Source organism: Diadema setosum, chromosome 18 (genome assembly GCF_964275005.1).
Source record: "Diadema setosum chromosome 18, eeDiaSeto1, whole genome shotgun sequence".
NCBI classification, from domain to species: Eukaryota; Metazoa; Echinodermata; class Echinoidea; order Diadematoida; family Diadematidae; genus Diadema; species Diadema setosum.
The window spans coordinates 29,087,028-29,108,278 of record NC_092702.1 but is presented as its reverse complement, the minus strand read 5'-3'; the positions used below and the strand labels follow the sequence as shown (position 1 = coordinate 29,108,278).

Here is a 21,251-nt window from a genome sequence, read left to right as displayed (position 1 = left end):
TCTTTACAACTTAATACAGGAAAATTGAAAAGAAATTTCCGTATAATGTACCGATCAGTCATTGTCAGTTTAATACATCCGTCTCAGGACTGAGGGTTTGATGAATAACTTAAACCCTGGAATTATATTCTTCTATATACTTTCAGACCCAGCTCACATATTCCATTTGAAGGAAACCTTGTATAAGATGGATGCTCATACAAAACTTAAATCGAACATCATTCTTTTACCAAACAAGCCGAAAGATTTATGTTGAATACAATCTACATTCGCAGTTTAATTACCCGTAGTTAATTATAAGGTTGCTGAAAGGTTCCTACACAATGTTGTGACCCGGAAACTGATCCACAGTGCACCTTGGAAACATGACATGTGAATTTGCATGTTCCTGGTTACAAATAAAAACCAAAATCGATGACAACCATACATAGGCTATGTATATAAGAGCAATAATATGACGAGGTGAACCGAGCACGCAATGATAACTGACCAGATAAAAGCTGCACGGCTGGTTATGCTCAATACCAAATTGCGAAAATACAAGGGCTGTGTTTATAAGACATGCGACAGCTTGAAATATGGCTGCAGTACAATTCAATGAAAATTAACAGATGCAAGAACACATTCAATGCACCCATTATGCAGGCGTCACACTGTCCCAACGTTGGAATTTCCCGGTTGAGTATAAAGCATGCTAACAGAAGATCGAATACTTGCTTTTAACTTCGCGCGAAATTGAAAATTCCACATTCGTATGGCCATCTCGGGTACAGTGTGACGCCAACCCACAAACAGGGACACAACGATAAAGGACATTTTCAAATTCGGCTCTGATTGTATAAACATCAGAGTATTCGTGAAGGCATCATAAAGCCAACGTAAGCTATTACAACTGCCGGTGGAGTTTATCAGGCTGCTAACAAAAGATCGTACATGTTTTGGCTTTTGATAGTTTTTAACCAAGTTCGGGCTAACTTCGGGGGAAATTTAAACTTTCATATTCGTATGGCCATCTTGTGTCAATTTCGGGACAGTTAGGACGCCATTATGATCATATTCACTGTCCTGCACGGCTAGAAGTATTCGCATCCGAATGGTTTTTGTCTCATCGCCGAACAATTCTCGGCCAGCTCGTCGGCTCCGTTCGGACAGTCGACGTGCCCATCGCACATCTGACACTCGGATACGCACATGGATGACCCGATCTCGTTTTTCTTGTTGCCATAGCAATGGAACGAGTCCAAGTAGTAGCCATCGATCTCCTTCTGCAGATCGTCTTCACAATATGCTATCGAGGAAAAAAAAGAGAGAAAATAATCATGTATATTCTACGGAATGAAACACAGATCATGATGATACTTCGTTTGAAAGGATAATGGGCCTGTCGTGAGGTCTTCTTGAAAGATTGTAGTCTTGCCATTAATTTGCCGTAATGACAATAAAGAAGTCATGTTCATTATTGTATTGTGTCATGCAAATTCTTGGCTTGCGATTGAACTTGCAATAATACGTCAGTTCATATATTTTACACTGCTCGTATTGGATATAATACAGTTTGTTTGTATGATGTGTTGCCGCACTGTTGATTGATTTCTTATTATTTTGGTTGGAGTTTTATTATCCAATATTATTGTTGTTGTAGTTTATCTTATTTATTTATTCACAACATCTTTTAACAGGGACATTCCGTTCAGTTCTGCTGACAGCCAGCAGACCTGCTTTTCAAGGAAGCCCTGTATACAATAATACAATGCATACATAAACTTTCAGGTAAAAAACAAACAGTAGGTGACCTACACAAAAACAAACAAACAAACAAACGAATTATATACAGTATTTACAAGTACATTCACAAATGGTACTAGAGGGGTACCAGTGTATTACAATAACATGTGGTACTATATGTCAACCCAACTCAATGTATAATCAAATGAGCAAAAGACAAACAAACATTATTTTCTACCATGCTTCACAACCTAAGGTCATTAGTATGTAGCAATGGTCGGCAGTGTTTCTTGAAAAGAGGCAATGAACTCAGCGTCTGGACGGGAAGAGGTATAACTTATTAAAGAGCATAGTTGTTGTTTTATCGTCATAAAAAGGTTAATCAGCATTAAAGGGGACCTCCGGGTGATTTTCAGACTTTTACATTTGAACAGTGGCGTATCTGAGGGGGGGGGGGGCAAGGGGGGCACGTGCCCCGGGCGCCACTCCTTGGGGGCGCAAAAAAAAACGAAAAAAAAAAAGAAGAAGAAGAAGAAAAAAAAAAGGAAAAAAAAACGAAGAAGAAGAAGGGAAAAAAACGAAGAAGAAGAAGAAAAAAAAGAAAAGAAAAGAAAAGGAGAAGAAGAAGGAAAAAAAAAACTCGCTCGGAAGGGGGGAGGGAAAATGGTGGGGGGTGGGGCAGAAAACCAAATCAAACAAGATAAAAACAAAACATGATGATGACGCGGACAAAATGACAATGTTTATTGTGTTCACACAAAAATTCCATGTTCTGTGAGCTGAAATACAAAAATTTTCGGCTCGCTCGCTGCGCTCGCTCGCCAAAATTTATATAAAAAAGAAGGTAAGAACAAAACGTGATGATGACAAAATGACAGTGTCTATTGTGTTCACACATGTCATTTTATATTTAGCAGGCAAAATGTTTCACGGAGCAGCGGCTGCAATTTCGTTCTGAAGCGATCGCCAATTGGATCAAAAGAAGGCGCCAACGGTTTCGAACATACGGGGGGGGGGGGCGCAAAAAAAACCCGAATCAAACAAGATAACAACAAAACGTAATGATGACGCGGAAATATACAAATTTCGGCTCACTCGCTCGCACTAATTTAGAGTATTTTTTCAAGTCCTCATTTTGTTGGTATAAATCGTTATCTATAAGGCCGTCGCTATATCTTGATTAGAATTGTAAGATTTAATAAGCAAAAAATGACAAGAGTTTCATGATTTGTAAGCTGAAATACAAAAATTTTCGGCTCGCTTGCTGCGCTCGCTCGCCAAAATTTGTATAAAAATAGAGAAGATAAGAACAAAACGTGACGATGACGCGGACAAAATGATAATGTCTATTGTGTTCACTCATGTCATTTTATATTTAGCAGGAAAAATGTTACACGGAGCAGCGACTGCAATTTCATTCGTTCTGAAGCGATCGCCGGTTGGATCAAAAGAGGACGCCAACGGTTTCGAACATACGGGGGAAGGGGGCGCAAAAAAAAAATAAAAAAAGATAAGAAAAAAAAAACGTAATGACGCAGAAATATACAAATTTCGGCTCACTCGCTCGTACTAATTTAGAGTATTTTTTCAAGTCCTCAGTTTGTTGGTATAAATCGTTATCTATAAGGTCGTCACTATAATTGTGAGATTTAATAAGCAAAAAATGACAAGAATTCCATGTTTTGTAAGCTGAAATACAACAATTTTCGGCTCTCTCGCTGCGCTCGCTCGCCAAAACTTTTAGATAAAAAAAGATAAGAACAATACGTGATGATGACGAGGACATAATGTATATACAAATTTCAGCTCACTCGCGCGCACTAATTTAGAGTTTTTTTAAAGTCCTCAGTTTTTTTGGTATATATCGTTATCTATAAGGTCGTCACTATAATTGTGAGATTTAATAAGCAAAAAATGACAAGAATTCCATGTTTTGTAAGCTGAAATACAACAATTTTCGGCTCGCTCGCTGCGCTCGCTCGCCAAAAATTTTAGATAAAAAAAGATAAGAACAATACGTGATGATGACGAGGACATAATGTATATACAAATTTCAGCTCACTCGCGCGCACTAATTTAGAGTTTTTTAAAGTCCTCAGTTTTTTGGTATATATCGTTATCTATAAGGTCGTCACTATAATTGTGAGATTTAATAAGCAAAAAATGACAAGAATTCCATGTTTTGTAAGCTGAAATACAACAATTTTCGGCTCGCTCGCTGCGCTCGCTCGCCAAAATCTATCAAAATTCATTACATTTAAATCACCCTCAAAAGATCCCTTTTAAGTGCTTGAAAAAGCATCATGTGGACTTTGTTTAAAGTCCCTACCGGGATGGTGTTGGGGTTGAACACTTTTTCAGAAATTAGGGGCGCAATTTTCGTGCTTGCCCCGGGCGCCGTTTTCCCTAGATACGCCACTGCATTTGAACAACTATAAATCAGCTAAACTGAGTACAGACTTTCAGAAATTATAGTGATTGGGATGAGGAATGAGAATGTTTTCAAAATTTATGACAAAGTGCAATGAACAAGGATGATGACATGGCAGCCTCATCATAAGAATGCATGACTCGGGGCTCACGGAAGCAGAACAAAAGAAGAAGGCATGCATAGATTCTTCACAGGTGAACTTCTTGAGCAAGTGGTCTTGTAATAGAATTGCACTGCTACATTTCTGAAATATATGAGGCTCTGATGTCATCAACACTGTTCACTGTAATTTGTTTAAGATTTTCAATTTATTGGCTGCTCTGCTCAAGGACCACAACAAATTCCACGAATCTATACATGGAGTTGTTGATTTATGTACTACATGATGTGAAATTATGAAAATCGTCCGGAATGTCCCTTTAACACTGTTTTCATCCTAAGTGGATTTACCCCTGTGCGGAGAAACGCATTCCGGTAGGGTCTCATCCGAGCCGTCCGTGCAGTCTACCCTCGAGTCGCACACTCGACTCATTGGGTCGAAGCTCCCTGGTCGAAGTCGAAGTCGACTGTCCGCCTGACGTCCGCGCGGTACGCACTCGTCCCGGTCCGGGTAGGCCGACTTCGTACAGTGGAAGACATCGAAGCCCATGTCGATCAGGACTTTGCAATCATCTGTTAGAAAGGAAATAGAATTCAATATTCGATTGGATACGACTGGTACTGCAGAGGAGAAATAGCGAAAGCCAGCGGGGGAGGGAGAGGGGCAGAAAATGTTGTGTGACGTGCAAGTGTGAAGAGTGGTTTGGTGACACTATCGCGTTTCAGGTTTTCGAGGGGCGGTATTAACTATAACCATCTCTAAATTTAGCGCATGGGTTCAGATTTTGTCTGCTTCAGCGATGCGAAAGCATAGGCCTAGTAACTATCAACATTGTTCTAACTTCATTTTTCTCGGACTTTAGATTGATAGACCATGACACCCACCATCAGGCCTGTCCCCCATCGTAACATCAGCTATCACTGTCACGTGGCAACCATCTTTAATTACCCAACGTTCCGCCGTCTGCAATTATACTTATATATACGGAATTTGATTTTTCGTTCAAAAGAATCGTATATTCACTAGAGAATGTCAGCAAAATTAAGAATATTTCTGTCTGCAAGTTGGGCATTGAATGTTTTACTCTACACACTTTTAACAGCCTCTCAAGTAATTGCATCAATCAAGTAAACAGCTTTGACAATACACAATTATATGATGCTCCTCCCATCAAACCAATTTAACGGCCAATATATATAGATTATGTTCTTATCAGCCATTCGATTAAAGCACAACTGCTATAGAGCAAAGTACATGTATACAACAGAGAGAATTGAAGGGAGAAACGGAGGAAAAGGAGAGATTTTTTTCTCTTATTCACGATTTATTTTTTGTCCAAACATACCGCTGATGTCCTTCGTCGTGCTTGCCCGCGAAAATTGCACGACGCTTAGCGAGCAGACGACCGCACAGGCGAACCATCGCAGATCCATCCTGCACAGAAGGCATAAAGGTAAAAGTGTGTTACTGGCTACTGCCTACTGGATACTTAAATAATTCAGATATATCATTATACGAATTGAAAGGGCATTACACCAGCACAAAGCATTATAAACATTAGCCCCTCAACGGATTTACAATTGATGATGTGAGGAATGAACCACGTGGCTGTTGGGACGAGGCTTTGAATTCTACTGCAAAATTACATCTGCTCTAATGATTATCTTCGAAAGATATGAACAAACTGATGTCGGTCACGTAAATGAAATCGTAGATTGTAAATGTCATGAACACAGATAGTCGTATCTTTACGAAGTGCCCGTTACGATGCAAAATAACTCTTCATTTTCAGACAAAAACGCGAGTACTAACAAACAGCAACCAAAATAATTATTTTCCCTGTATTACTGCCTTACATTCTGTGGAGAATCTACAGGTGGGTGAAAATGAATCATTGATTGATGATGATCAGTCAGCGAAGACGTAGTTACCATGGATGTGATGAACAAACACTTTCCAAATTCATGAATTTCTTCCGTCGAGATGTTTTCATTGCAACCGATTGACAAATTGCCCTACAACGACGTAAATAAGAAATTCATGAATTTGAATAACAAAGCAGTACCCGCTGCATGCTATAAGGATTAGAACCAACACTTGCTGTCGGGCGAAAGCTCGGTGGTCTAGTGGAGATGACGCCTGTCCGGTGATCAGGAGGTCGTAGGTTCGAATCCTGCTCGAGTATGTACGCCCATGATTTTTATCATGGCTACTACTAAAAAAAAACACACTGATCAATTCAGTGCTTATTTACGTCGATGTAGGGCAATTTGTCAATCAGTTGCAAACACTTTCCATTAATGAAATTACTCAGGGAATTTGTCAGCTTTATATGCGAAAGAACGTGGAAAGTGTAAAAACGAATTCAGTATATCTCAGAACTACACTCACAGACAGTATAACACACTCATGTAAACAAACGGAAAAACGTACACACACACTGGGAAGGTATTCAAAAAGTCGGACCGACTGTCAGTGTGGTTTTTTTTTCCTCAGATGAATACAGCACAGTCAAACCTGCTTTAGACGCCACCTGTGTATAGCTTTCACATTAAATATTGATAATCTATGCTTCTTCCCCTTCGCTTTGTCTATGATAATGACATACTAGTAATTCGTATCAGGGCAGTTACCCCCCCCCCCCCCCCGGACAATCCATACCCCGCGGCTAAAGACTGGTTAGTGATAAGGTTAAAGATTAGGGTTAGGTTTAGGGTTAGAGTTTGGGTTAGGGTATAAGGATTAGGTTCAGAATTAGGATTAGGTTTAGGGTCAGGGGTAGGATTTGGGGTAATTGCTCAGGGGGTAATTGCCCTAGAACCGACATAATCATAAATAGTATGACCCAGACGATAGGATGCTAGGGCAAGGTAAATGATGATGTGGAAGTCTGAGAGAAGGTGAAAGGGAAGCGGGGTGGAGTGTTGTATTGAATGAGGGACAGAGAATGAGTGATTCAACAAAGTTTTAACTCTTTGTGATGGGCACTCCACTGCTCATTATTACTTTCACGGAGTAGGCTCGAAAAAAATCCATTGTAAAGAAGAGTTAAGCCTTCCAATATATACCCTCTTTAATGGCTATACGCGTCGGCACATGGCTGAATGGGCACAATTCGCTGATCACGATCTTCTTGACAACAGGTATAAAGAACCTTTGCTGACAAGTAAATTCTAAATAATACCTGTCAAAAGGGCACTTAAGCCGAGACAATTATCAAAGTATCTTACTGTGGGGAATCGTTAGGTCCCGCTTCATTCATGGAGTGAATAGAGTCACTGTGTACATGCAAGTATATACTTAAAATGGGCGTGCATTGTTTGGCGTCCCGACGTCCTCTAGGGTAATAGCTCGTTAAAAAATGACAACAATGATGAAACTTACAGCCAGGTGCAAGCGCAACATAGCCACAATAGACAGAAATCCGATGCGGACATCACACGAGTAACACAACATGTTCCTTGCCCTTTATGTAAAGAATGACTCAGAAACAATTAGCATAATAGGTTAACGTTTACTCGTCTCGTATTGATTGCATACTTCGTCTCATACATACAAGGCAAACTGTAACATGTACACCAAGACAAAAGGTCTACTCCACCTGCCATGTCCCCAATTATTGACTGAAAAAAAGTGGAGGTGGACGCTATGAACCCATGAAGGCATAAAGATCTATTTTCACAACCATTGTTAAAGCTGGTATTGTCAATATCATTCATTGTTGCAGCATTATCATGGAAATGATTTTAGTTAGCATTTTGATTATTTCCATCGTCGTCGTCACGAATGTCACTTTAAATTTCATTCGTCTTATGATCCTCGTATACAAGAATTAGTGAAAAAGTAGGTAGGTAGGTAGGTAGTAGTAGTAGTAGTAGTAATAGTAGTAGTAGCAGTAGTAGAAGTATAGTAGTAGTAGTAGTAGTAGTAGTAGTAGTAGTAGTAGTAGTAGTAGTAGTAGTAGTAGTAGTAGTATCATAGTGTAGTCGTAAGTAGAAGTGGCGGCACAAGATTCATCTGTACTCAAATTGAAGAAAAATAATTCTGAATGACAATCAACATATTGACTAATTCAGATCCAATCATGATTATCTTCAACTTCCTTAATCTATCAAGTATAAGGTCCCTAAAATTCCGGCTCTCCTTCAGGATGCGTAAGGTTGCCTTTCGGTAGTTTGTGAATGTAAATCAACTCTCTTTAGTATCTGGTTTGACGCCGTGACCATGACGTGAGCACTTCAACCTTTCTGTACGATAAAGTGTAAACTGCCGCGTTAGCCGGTCACCACTTTGAATTATATACGAGATCCAGTTGTGCTGATTGAGACCGCACAAGATGCTTGTCCTTTCAGTAAAAGCTTTGACTTTGCCTATTTCGACCATAGTGCGTCTGATTTTGTTGTTTGACCACTTTGTTACACCATAATGTTGCCGATAGATATTTACTGCACAGACGTGACTTCAAATCCAGTTTGTCGCTTTAACTATTATAATACCATGAAATCATGTGAAATTGACATCCGTGACCTCACAAAATAAGCTTGAAGTTATAACATTCTTTTATACAGAAATAATGAGAGAAGAGAAAAAGAAGGCGTGGACGGGTTGGGGGGGGGGTACCTCACAAGCTCTGGCGTGCAAAAGCAAAGTATGCTAGTAGAGTTTCATGAAAGAAGAAACAAACATTCCTACTTCAGGGCTTTCTCTTGTTGAGTGTGAAACACCTTGTCATGACAACAATTCTAGCTCTCAGGAACTTCTTTCCTCCCCCCCCCCTTTTTTTTTTTGCTCATTATTATGAAACGCGAGAAATTTATTGTCGTAGTGGAACGAGTGGATTGAAAGGTGAGAAAAGAGCCATAGAATTAGGGAGCGGAAAGGCACAGACTGGTAGTTTACTGAAGCTTGCTTACAGTGAGAAGCGGCAAAGCATGAAAGTGTTCGGGAGTGACCCCCCGGTCTGTATGTTGAAGGAGTGGCTCTTTTGTCGTTGTTTTTAAATAACCTCAGTCGTTCCCCCATTCATCCTATAACAGTGCTGAGATTTGTAATTCATTGGACTCATTTACCCGAAGGGTTCCGCTAACCCCCGATCTCATTATGTCGTCCCCATTTTCATGGTGTCATCTTTATTCCAGCTCTCCCGTCCAAACACTATTAACTATTCATTGTCACAGACGGACAAAGCAGACTTAATCAATACGCCTGTAATTTAGGTATATAAAGACAGTCTGTAACTTGAAAGGCATGTTCGGTGTAACTCATCGATTATCTTCTGTCTCATGTTAGAAGTTGCCGATTGCTTCATGATGTCATCGTTGACAGAATGAGACAGCTTATACTTCATTAAAATGTCGAATGAGAAATCTCTGCAATTTTCACCCTTTTGATCTCCTTAAAGGGAAGATAAATCCCAAGAACAATGTGGATTGAGTGAAAGCAGCAACATTAGTAGAACACATCAGTGAAAGTTTGAAGAAAATCGGACAATCGATGCAAAAGTTATGAATTTTTGAAGTTTTGGTGTTGGAACCGCTGGATGAGGAGACTACTAGAGGTTATGACGTATGAGTGGACTACAATATCAAGAAAATATTAAGAAAATACTACAAAAATCCATTTTTCATGAAAATTACAAATTCCATCAACTTGATATTGACATATGTTAAGGGTAGCAATTATTCCCCCTGCTTTCTGAAAGCGGTTGGTCCACTGCTCTTTCATAATTCTAGAAAAGTGAATTTTTGTTGAATATCCTTTATATTTTCTTTGTATTGTTGTCCACTCATACGTCATATCCTCTAGTAGTCTCCTCATCCAGCGGTTCCAACACCAAAACTTTAAAAATTCATAACTTTTGCATCGATTGTCCGATTTTTCTCAAACTTTCACTGATGTGTTCTACTAATGTTGCTGCTTTCACTCAATCCACATTGCTCTTTGGGTTTACCTTCCCTTTAAGTAACAAACAAAAAAAGAAACAAACAATGTGCTGCCCGATATATCATCCAAGTTAATCGATTTTTATTTTTTTCTGCAGTGAAAAAGAACACACAATTGAGGCAACGAAAGAGACAAAACCATCTAACAAAAAAAGAAAAAAATAAAAAAATACGTGTTTATCGACGCATGAGACAAGCTGCTCTTAGTATTAGTTCTCATATAAATCAGGATAATAATAACATCCTCCGACTATACTTTTCGTTTGCCTCTTCGCAAAATCGGTAGAAATGAATATAAGAATATGATTTTGTATTACTATCTAATCAAAGGCAAATGATATTCCGTTGTTTTCTTAAAAAATAACTTACGTTCATGCTTACATACGGTTCAAAACTTCACATTGTTAATGCACTATAAATATATGTGAAATATAGGTTTTCCCATCCATTTTCGCACTTTTGTCATTCAATTTCAAAGATTTATTATTCAATTTCGTCCCGAGAAGCAGGTGGAACGCAAATCCTAACTTCAATTTCGTCAATTGTCATTGTAATTCGTTTTTCGTCAAACATTTTCGAAGACATAGCATTCAGAATCGTCAATTGTCATTCAAATTCGTCCCTCCCGCTGACGGATCGCAGAATGTGAAGATCAAATTCGTCTTTGTTCACACAATTTCATGAATTTTTCATTCAAATTAGTCAGATGTTGTCGATTCTTTATTTTGATGGTGAACCAACTTTAAGCCGACATATTTTTACTTTCTCTCGTAAACTGTATCGTTACACATTATTCCCTAACCATTATCTTTAACAATACACACGAAAAACAAGACTGCCAACGAAAATGATTGAAGGATAAACGACAGTCAAAAGTCATAACCCAGGACAGTATGTCAGTGTCACATTTTGAATTTTAACTCGTAATGTTCAGGTTTTCGCATCATAATGCATGAAGCAAAGTTTAAATTTTGTACCCTGGAAAGCAGCAAACATAATTATGTTATCCATTCTTTGACATTAAACAGGCGACAATTCTACACTTAAATTTTGTCTTTAATCATGTTTGCCTAGAAATCGTTTGTCAGTGTTTTCGTTTGCGAGACGGTATACGTCTGTTTGTATCAGTGTGTACTCGGATTGCTTGTGTGTGTGTGTCTGTATCTGTGGTTCTGTGTGTGTGTGTGGGGGGGGGGGGCACTTGTGTATATGTTAACTCCTGAATGTAAAATGTGAACGGTTACAGAAAAAACAACAACAATACATTAATGACTGAAAAATCACACCGGGTAGAGATATGAGACGAATATGAATGAAAATTTAACGAGAATGATTGACAAAAGACGAAATCGATCCTGCTGTTTTGAGTGCTGCGAGTGAGACTGACGAATTTGAACTGTAAATGACGAAAATGTATGCCAAATGACTAAATTGAATGGATTTTATTTGAAAATGAACGACGAAAGACGAATTTGAAAGTAAGATTGGCCTACTCCCGACATTCCGCGACGAAATTGAAGTAAAAATTTGTGAAATTGAATGAAAAAAGTTTGAAAATGAATGGGAAAACCTATAGTTAATTGATATCTGCGAATCAAGATCCAGCCAGTTTTCTGTCGCAGATACATAATGTAGCTGGTTTGTCCATTCCAGAAATGTAGTTTCGCACCTCCGACCTGTTTCGGCCTTCGGCGATTCTCGGCAGCTCCTCAATAGGCCTACACATAACTAATTGATCCAATTTTGACACGGTGCCGCTAAAACCTCTTGCACCTTAAACCCCACTGCAAACACGGCTTAGTCAATAGTTCAGTGTTTACGAGGCAAACGCAATGTGGACCGAAAGTGGATTCTTGTTCAAATTCCCTAAATATGCCTCTTAAGCACGATGCAAGAAAGTACCTTATCCTGAGTACAACAAGCAAGCTTCGCTATTCGAAAAACCCAGCAAGTCAAATTTAAGTGGAAGTGCGGAGACCTCCCACAAAATAATTTCAACGAAACTATGTAAATTCACCAATTTAAGATTCGACATACACTTTCTATATCCTCCGCATAAGAATAGCACGATCGCGACGCTTTGCGACTTCAAAACATGATGTTCCATTTATAAATAAGTTTGTGTGTTTGTTCGTTTGTTTGCTTTTTTCATAGTTGAGAACAGAAGGCATAAAAACAGTAAAAACAAATGCTCAATGCGTGAAACAAAGGAGTTACAATAGCGAGCATATTAAGACACTGTTAACCATCCTGCAGGCACTGTCAACAGTTCGGCGATCGGGCTCATGATTTCTCAAATTTGAAGACGTACAAGAGTTTGTACGTCGAATTAGTTAAATAGTCTTACGTTTATAGCAAACATGGTTCCTCTTCACGTGATGTGTGTGTGTGTGTGGGGGGGGGGTATTCAAAAAGGTTCATGCTCATTGCCGACAATTTTCATTATAATGTATAATCTCAATAACACCTTCCCTCTTCAAGCAGTGTGGGATGTGCAGATCTCTCTTGAGGTCATCAATCTTCAATCATCAATCGTGTTTTCACAATTGAAATGATGTGAACTCATTGTGTCCTATTAATAATATAGGACCTGTAAGAAATCGTGGTCGAACATTATGATTAGTTTGATCAGATTAGTTATATATACAGTGCCGAGCAGTATCAGTGTCTAAACTTAAGTTTTCTCTCTTAACCAGACCATGGGGATCTGACATCCAATCTAAATCTATTAAAACTCGCATAGGAGGAAACGAGGAAATCATTGTAGCTGCTCCTGCAGACAAAAAGTCGAAGGATCGATGACTGCTCGAGGATTTACATACGAAGCCAGGGAAACTTATATACAAATACAGGTAAACCTATTGATATTAATGCAAATATACCTGGTATATTATTTATTTATCATTATCATAAAAACAAACGAGCACTCGTACACATGAAATTGCATAGGCTATACAGATACGTATTATACACTCATCATTGGAAGTATGTGCAAAATACGACTTCAAAACTACCCCTAGACATTATAGACAAACAAAACGACACTTTGGCAGACAGAGAATCAGGTTTGATTATTTTACAAGAACTATAGTACGAAGTTAAAGAGATGGTAGGCATATAATTTTGGTTAAGATGGGGATTCAGGTTTTACCTTTTTGCAAGATAAGTCAAATTACAAACCGTGTATATATGAAATATCAAAGAGCATACGATTCTAAGAGGAATTATAAGTTTATTAATTTTGATAAAAATCGGTTTTCAAATGGACGAGTTATGTAAAACAAAATAAAAGGTGAGCCCCATCTTTTATCACATTTTTGTTTTGCTTTTTTTTTTTCATATCTCGGCCATTTCAAAATCTGTTTTCGTCAGATAAATTTTTGATTCCTCTTAGAGTTGTATGCCCTTCAATATTTCAACCACATGGTTTCTAATTATCTCGCATTGAAGTTAAAACCTGAATCCCCAATGCCAACCCTTTAAGTGCAAAACTTCGGTTTTGAAAATCAAATAAACAAAGCAACAGCATTTACAGCGACACGTAGACGATGATGATAGCACGGGAAGAATCAGACTACTCATTTTCACTCACCTGTTACGACTGTACAGGTGTATGCCGAGAGCCACCACACTGTCGCTGCCGATCCCTCCGTTGCTACCGGACGAATGAAGACTCTGATCGATACCCGCTGGGCTCCCAACCACGACAGTGTCGTCTGCTTTCATTTCTAGGTCATCCGCATGTCGCTTTTGTGACAGTTTAAACAGAACACACATCATGCATTGTAATCTTAATGGCCTGGCTTCCAGACTTGCTGACCTTATCATGCAATAGCAATAGCAATGAATAGGGCCTGTAGTTCTTCAAACATCATGCCGCTGTTGTTTTGTTGTTTTTACTAATGAAGACTTTGTGTGGATGGCGTTCAATAAAAACTACATACAGTTAATTATTTGACGCTTTATACTTTGTGACTTTTGATACCGACAAGGGTGTTTTGCATTCGCATTGATTGCCATAATGGTTGTTTTGTTTCGCTTTTGCCCTCTCTCTTAAACATTTTCGTGAACACGTGTTTTTCGGGCAACATAAACCAAGTCAAGTAGGAGCCAGTAGTGTTAATCAAACTGAAGTATAGAAGGTAATTAGGAGCATAATATTGTTACACCTCTGTGGATTTTTTTTTTTTTTTCGTTTGCTTCCTTCTCGTTTTGCTTTGCTATCCTTATCTAAATTGATGCTCATATAAAAGTATGCTTCTCCGACTTTACCCTTTTCTTCCCTTCCCCTGCCCCTTGATCCATCTTCCTTCTCCGTCTTTCTTTTTCCCCCTCCTTCCCTTTTGCTGATTGCTCATTCCCGATTCTCCCTTCGCTTCTTCCTTCTTTTTTCTCTTCTCTTTTCCCCTTAGTTTGATGTTTTATTTGCAGTGCTAACGCTATTTCTCTCCCGATTGAAGCACGGCAAATCGAAACGCCCTGTGCAATTTTACTGGTGCTTTCCTCTTCTATCCTTTCATGTTGTCAAGGTCAGCACGTGCATTTGTAATATAACGAGTACATTGCTAGCGATCTGATCGTATTAAAGTGTGTCGGCATGTTAAACCAGTTCAAAGGAGCTTTGTCGCTCACGCAATTACTAGTCGGGCCTATACTGCGTGTAATTTTACATACTGTATGTGAGCTGATCAATACTTAAAACGGACACCGCCCTCATTGTTCAAAGAGTTTGCTATTCTGTCTGCATTGTGATTTATTGTCTACCGCCTCAACCCTTTATCGCACCCCATCCTCCCCCTCCGACTCGACGAACAAGTCAAAGCTTTCGCTGAGCTTGAAAAGAACACTCCTACCTCAATTCACACTGTTATTTCTCTCTAAAAAGCAAGAATGCTACCCAATATTACTGCCAATTTAGGCTTGCCTTGTCCACGTGTGAGACTAGTGCTTTAACAATGGAAACGGGCTAGACTCTGAACTTGATACCAAGTGAAAAAAAAAAAATCAAACATATACGACTCTCTACGAGCTTTTGAAGACAAATACACTTATTGCAATATCAACGGAAACGGGCTAGAATCTGAACCTGATACCAAGTGAAAAAAAAAAATCAAACATACACGATTCTCTACGAGCTTTTGAAGACAAATACACATATTGCAATAGCATATATAGTTATGTAAATACATTAACCATGCCTAGAATATGTGCTGAGAGCCTAATAGGTGGAACAGGCCATGCAGCTTTTTATGAGACTACTAATCATTGACAACTCTACTAACCCTGCCACCATACTACTGCCACACCCTTTCCTTTGTCACCTCTATTTGTTGACATCCTCACTACTGTTACCTCCACATACATTCAACCACAGTAACAGACATTCTACAATTATTGGAACAAACATCACCTCATCCAATTTGCTGATGTAGTGCTGTTACCAATACTGTATCCTTCGACAATATTCTTGGAAAAATGAGTGAAGTTTTCAAATTCCAAAATGTTCCCTTCTAGTCTGACTGCAATGCCACTTCCACTTTTGCTTGATTTTACTCTATTGTATTGCAGTCATATTGCAACAAGAAAGAAATTCCATGTAACTTTGAGGAGCATCCATGGTAGGCAGAGTACCGTACACTGCTGCTGAGGTCTTGGGGATAGTTGAAGACTCAGAGTGGGGTCTGATGGCAAAGACTAGCTCACCATTTCTATCACTGTCTTCACCACTACCTTATTGTTATCTTTGCTTACATTGACATAACTAACACCACCACTGCCATCATTACAGTCCTCACTTCCATCACAACTTGGTATCATCAGCATCAACAATGCCATCACCATCATCAGTCCCACCTTCACAATCAGCATCATCACTAGAACCACTCCCATAACTCCTCCATCACTTCCTATGACATCATTAACATCATCATCATCACCATCACTATCATCACCAACTATTCCATCACCGTCATTAACGTGGACACCCATCTTGTGTGGCCACTTCCATTGATTCTAACTCCACCGCCACAACCACTATCACCACCACCACAAGTGTCATCGCAGCCATCACTGATGTCAAGGTCACCATGTCACCAACATCTATCCACCCACGGTAGCCTCTTCGTCGTTAGCAAAGTCTTCCAGTAGGAACTTGCCTTTATGGTTCTCACTATTACACTTGGATCTCTTTAGAGGGCAATTGGGGTAAAACATTCCGTCAAAGGATGTTTGCACTCACCAGATTTGACCTCTGACCTCCAGAATGCGAGTCAAGAGACCCATTTGTCAATTCAACAGCATTCCCAGCTCACTCCGACAAGTTCCATTATCGACTCCTCCATCCACCATCTTCATCAACACCACTGACGTCACTGCTACTACTACTGAGTAACTACAGCCATGTATGCACTGGACTTGTACTGTCACTGCCTGGTAATTTGTACACGATATCTTAACTCCTATGACGACCAGGGATGACATCTCATAGTGTTTTGTAGCCAGTGCTCTAAAAATATGAACTATTATTACCCATAGAAGATTATTATCACAATGGCATGCATCTTGACCACAACACCACACTCAAACATAAGTGTCACCATCAGCACCAACATCTCTTCCACCTGCACTATTTTTTTTGTATGAAATAGACATTAAGGAGGGCTCAACACTAACTTGTTTTCAGGTAGCCTGTTCAGGCTACTAAAATCTTTTACGTTGATATCTAGGTGGCCCGAAAAAGAAACATAGTGCCCCCGAATTATAAAAAAAAAACAACAACAACAAATTTATTTGGAACTTTGGCTGCCCGATCTGGCCACCCAAAAGATAGCCTTTTCGGAAATTAAGTGACCTGATATCAATTTTAGTGTCCATCCACATATTCTCAGATTAATGTAAGATCACTAAATCAAAATGATGAAAGGACAGTGTATCTTCCTGTTCATACAAAATATTCTTTATTTCATTACACATGCATATCAATTCAGATTTTGACACATTGAAAATAACATTGTTATTTCATTCACGCTCCTATACAATTTCACCACAATACTCGCTATGCCCATTTTCAAATAAATGTCACATGATAACACAAGATCACATGACACTTTGTCTTTTTCCTCCGCTCTTCAATCACTTTAACAAAAAAAATAAATATTTAACATAACGCTATCAGCAAAACTCTTCAGTCTTTGCAAAAAAAAAAAAAAAGCTAAAAGTTCCATTAAGAGATGTGTCAGAAAATAAATCAATCTTTTCACTTCCATGCAATACATCAGCAATTCAACTTTCTATCAACACAAAATTCATTACAAAAGTGTGAGTTCATTGTCAGATAGGGCTACAGCTATTTTTTTTTTCAAGGGAGCACCCATTTCCAGTACTCGATTACAGAGATAATAAGTGCATTCATTTACAAGGGAATCTTGACGAAAATATACATTTATTAAATTACAGGCAGACTTTATAAGAGCAGTATAAAAGTAAAGTTTATTGAGTTCTTGACATATAAGCCAAACTCGGCACCTTAATGTTGCGTGATTGAAAAGTACTTCATAATAGATTTTATGATGTATGCCATACATATAGAGCACTCATCAGTTCTTCTGTGAGTATTCACATAGTAGCAGTCAGAAGGCTAAAGTAAAGAGCTTGAATGGACCTGTTTCAAAATAACCAAAAGGAACAAATATGTTGTGCAACATACATACATTATAAAAATCAGTGTATATCAAATGTACATAATGGCCAATGATATGCATATGTCTTCATAAATCTAGTTATATTTTTTTTTGTCAATATACATGGGTATATATATTTTCATTCCTACTTACATACATATCAGTTAATATACAGTGAGTTATTGCATCCCAAAATTCTTTGTGTCATAAACAAGAATATAAGTGTGCACACAAATGGCACACATGAAAAAAAAAAAGGCTCTCAAATTGGTCGGATGATATCAAGACCATTGGGGCTCAGAATGAACCCCTTGCACGAACTTTGAAAGTATTAACTCTCAGTGCTGGGAGCAATACCCAATTCGTTGTCACAAATCTGGCATACTCTTCTCTTCAACATCTAACAGAACTAACATGCATCTCATTTCATCAACAACTTTGCTCTCTCATGACTAGTAAAACATTTATTGCATCCATCAAAAGAAGAATATTACGGGAACCAGAATGTGTGGCAAGGAGGCAGCTTGCTGACACCTGACCACAACCATCTCGTTGTTGATGAGGTTATGAAATAACTTCTTAAAATTTGCCTTGGTGGTGTGTGTGAGAAAAAAGGGCACCTCTGCCAGCTTTCATAAGTCACTATCTCTCCGTTTTGAGCTAAAAGAAGAACTTAGACAAGTTTTGAGAAGTACTGTGTACGCCATATATTTTGCAGGTATAATATATTGTGATTTGGGGCTTGCCAGACAACTTTGCAAGTGCTTTGAATATGCAATTTAGAACCACACTGACAGAGTGAGAAAGAAGTATGATTACTTTTCAAAAGAAAAAAAAATAATTTATTTCTAACCTTGGATGTGATGAAATGCATTTGCATTACAGGAGGCAATAATTTATCTTTGCAAATATGGGTCAACTTGAGAAATTCACAAAAATTGGAAAAATTAAAACAAAACCCCACAAAATATACCACACATCCAGCGACCTGCATGTCTTCACATCATAAGTTGCCTGGGTGAGTTTTGACAAGCCGCCTTCTTGCCACTTGTTTAAGCTTCCGTTAGAGCATCCTCGCTGTCGTGCAAACACAGCCATCACCCCACAACTAATCCATTTCATCGAATGGCCGTTCATACACAGGTTGAAAGTGAAAGTTCCTCAAATTGATGACCGCTGGCTTTGACAAATAGCGGACAAAAATCATACAAAACAGAAAAATTCTACTGAAATAGGACAAATGTGAACTGCAACATTCTACATCCATCTTTTTCAATATATCCAATTTTCAATAATAAAACTTTTGCCATTCTGTTGTTGTTGTTTTTTTTCCTCCTTAAGTCAACTTGAGCTCTTACATTATGCGAGTCACTTTCCCCTGCAGATGAAGAGCTACATACTTCCACAAACTGAGCAGCAAAATCAGGATGGGGGACCCCTATTGTTCTCCTGCCTGGATGCTAAATGGACAACTGATGGACGGCCTTTGAGGCAAGCAAATGTGTATCAATGGGCAAGTAGTGTCAATGCAATAAAAAGAAAAAAAAAGTACTGGCTATTAAAGTGTAGTTGAACTTGTGTCAGAAGCTATTTGTCTACACTGGCCAACTGATTTCTGGTGCCACTTTAAATTCCTCTGGAAAGAAATAATGTGTTAGGGACCCAAGTGATCTGTCTCCAGTGATCAGAATTAAACACTGGGAAGTGTGGCCAGACTGCACTTTGACCCCTACACACAAGCACAGTGAGTCATTGCTTTCTAAAAGAACAGCCATTTCTAACAAAACAGAACCAGGGCCCTGTTTCATAAAGCTGTTCGTAAAGTCACGGACAACTTACAAGCGACTGGTGATCAGTTCTGATGTGCTATACTTATCAGAATTTCCATAATTCAGCAAAAGAACTGATCACCAGTCGCTCGTAAGTCGTTCGTAACTTTACGAATAGCTTTATGAAACACCCCCCTGAAGTGAAATAAAAGCAACAGTTAAAACTAATGTTGTAGAAACTCATAATTTTCAAACTTATTACAATAGGTATAGAGTGTCGCAACATTTTGCACTTATTTCATTTTTGGAATAACAAACCTTGTTTCCTTTTCGGAACAACAAACTTTCAGAATAACAAATTGTAACTGTGAAATGATATTGGTCTGCCAACCTGTCTGTTAGCGTCATCCTTTTCATTTCCCTTACGGGGTTGCAATGCACAGGTTTGACTGAATTCTCTCTGCCAGTAAATCTCTGAAAATAAAGATGAAAGCCTTGATTTTTTAAACTTTGTCGGGCCGGCTCTGACTGGAACTCATATGACTTTACACATCAATGTATAATCTTGACACTGTGAGAGTGAAAGGCGAAGCTTGCAATGATGCTGTCATGCCATCAGAATGAGTGGCAGACAAATATCACGCCAGATGCATATCGTAGACCAAAAGGTTCAGGTAATATGCCATTGGAGAGACCCCTAATTCCTATGAATTCTCTCATATACACTTTGTGCACTTATTTCTTTTTGGCACTCCACCAGGCAATGATTTGTTCATGATGTGAGTGTAAGCTGGAAAGTTGTGGTCTGTTTCACAAAGAGCTGAAATGAGCCTAAAATCTAGGTGGTACAGTCATTTTTCAACAACATCGTAGCTTTGGAAATGGAGGCAATAACCTTTAGAAATAGGTATGTAACATCTAACTTTCAGCACAAAACAAGCAAGCCTGCAAATCAAAAAAACAATGCCATGCATCCAACCATTGGAATGCAATGAAGTATTGCGTTGACATGATAGGGGCATGACGACACTCCCTCATCATCTTGTTAGGATGGCAAAATTTCATATTTGGAGGTTAGCATTGCACGCAGCACACCAGTTATTTAACTTCTATTTGTCTGGTGGCATTGTACAGGCAATAATTGACAACTTGGGATTAGATTTTGTGGCTGCAATCATGGTACGACTGCAGGGCTGATTTATAACAACTTGTTTTAAATCATCTCACACCAACTTGCCCAACAGGAATCGATCACTTCCTGACACATTGGAATGTCATATCATTGTGAATGCCCACTTTTTTCTAGCAAACAGAAATCATGTCTCAGGACACAAATGCACTCAGAAGACACACACACTCTGTCTTCAGGCATCTTTTTTTTTTTTTTCCTTTGTTTTTGAATAAGAGACTCATGCTATGTGTGAAAAATGAACATAGCAGTCATAGTCACAGATCTTCATGACCTGTAGCACAAAGCTGATGAACGAATAGCCTGGGACAGACCGTTTCTGTATTGTAGAACGATTTATGGATGTTTCTTTTCCTGCAGCCTAGGAGCAAAGCATTTCATTCACCTGCTCCATTAAATTCCATGGGCAGGAATTC

The 21,251-nt window shown here is 38.8% G+C and overlaps 1 protein-coding gene across 1 annotated transcript; it reads right to left on the bottom strand.

Moving 5' to 3' along the window:
• Positions 1-976: 976 nt before the first annotated feature.
• Positions 977-16,186, bottom strand: LOC140241432 (uncharacterized). The gene is made up of 5 exons (XM_072321162.1): positions 15,902-16,186; positions 13,791-13,945; positions 5,602-5,690; positions 4,607-4,828; positions 977-1,288 (listed from the first exon to the last, which is right to left on the bottom strand). The coding sequence occupies exons 1-5, from the start codon at positions 16,184-16,186 to the stop codon at positions 1,074-1,076; spliced, it is 966 nt and encodes a 321-aa protein (XP_072177263.1). The 3' UTR covers positions 977-1,073.
• Between the last annotated feature and the right edge of the window lie 5,065 nt (positions 16,187-21,251).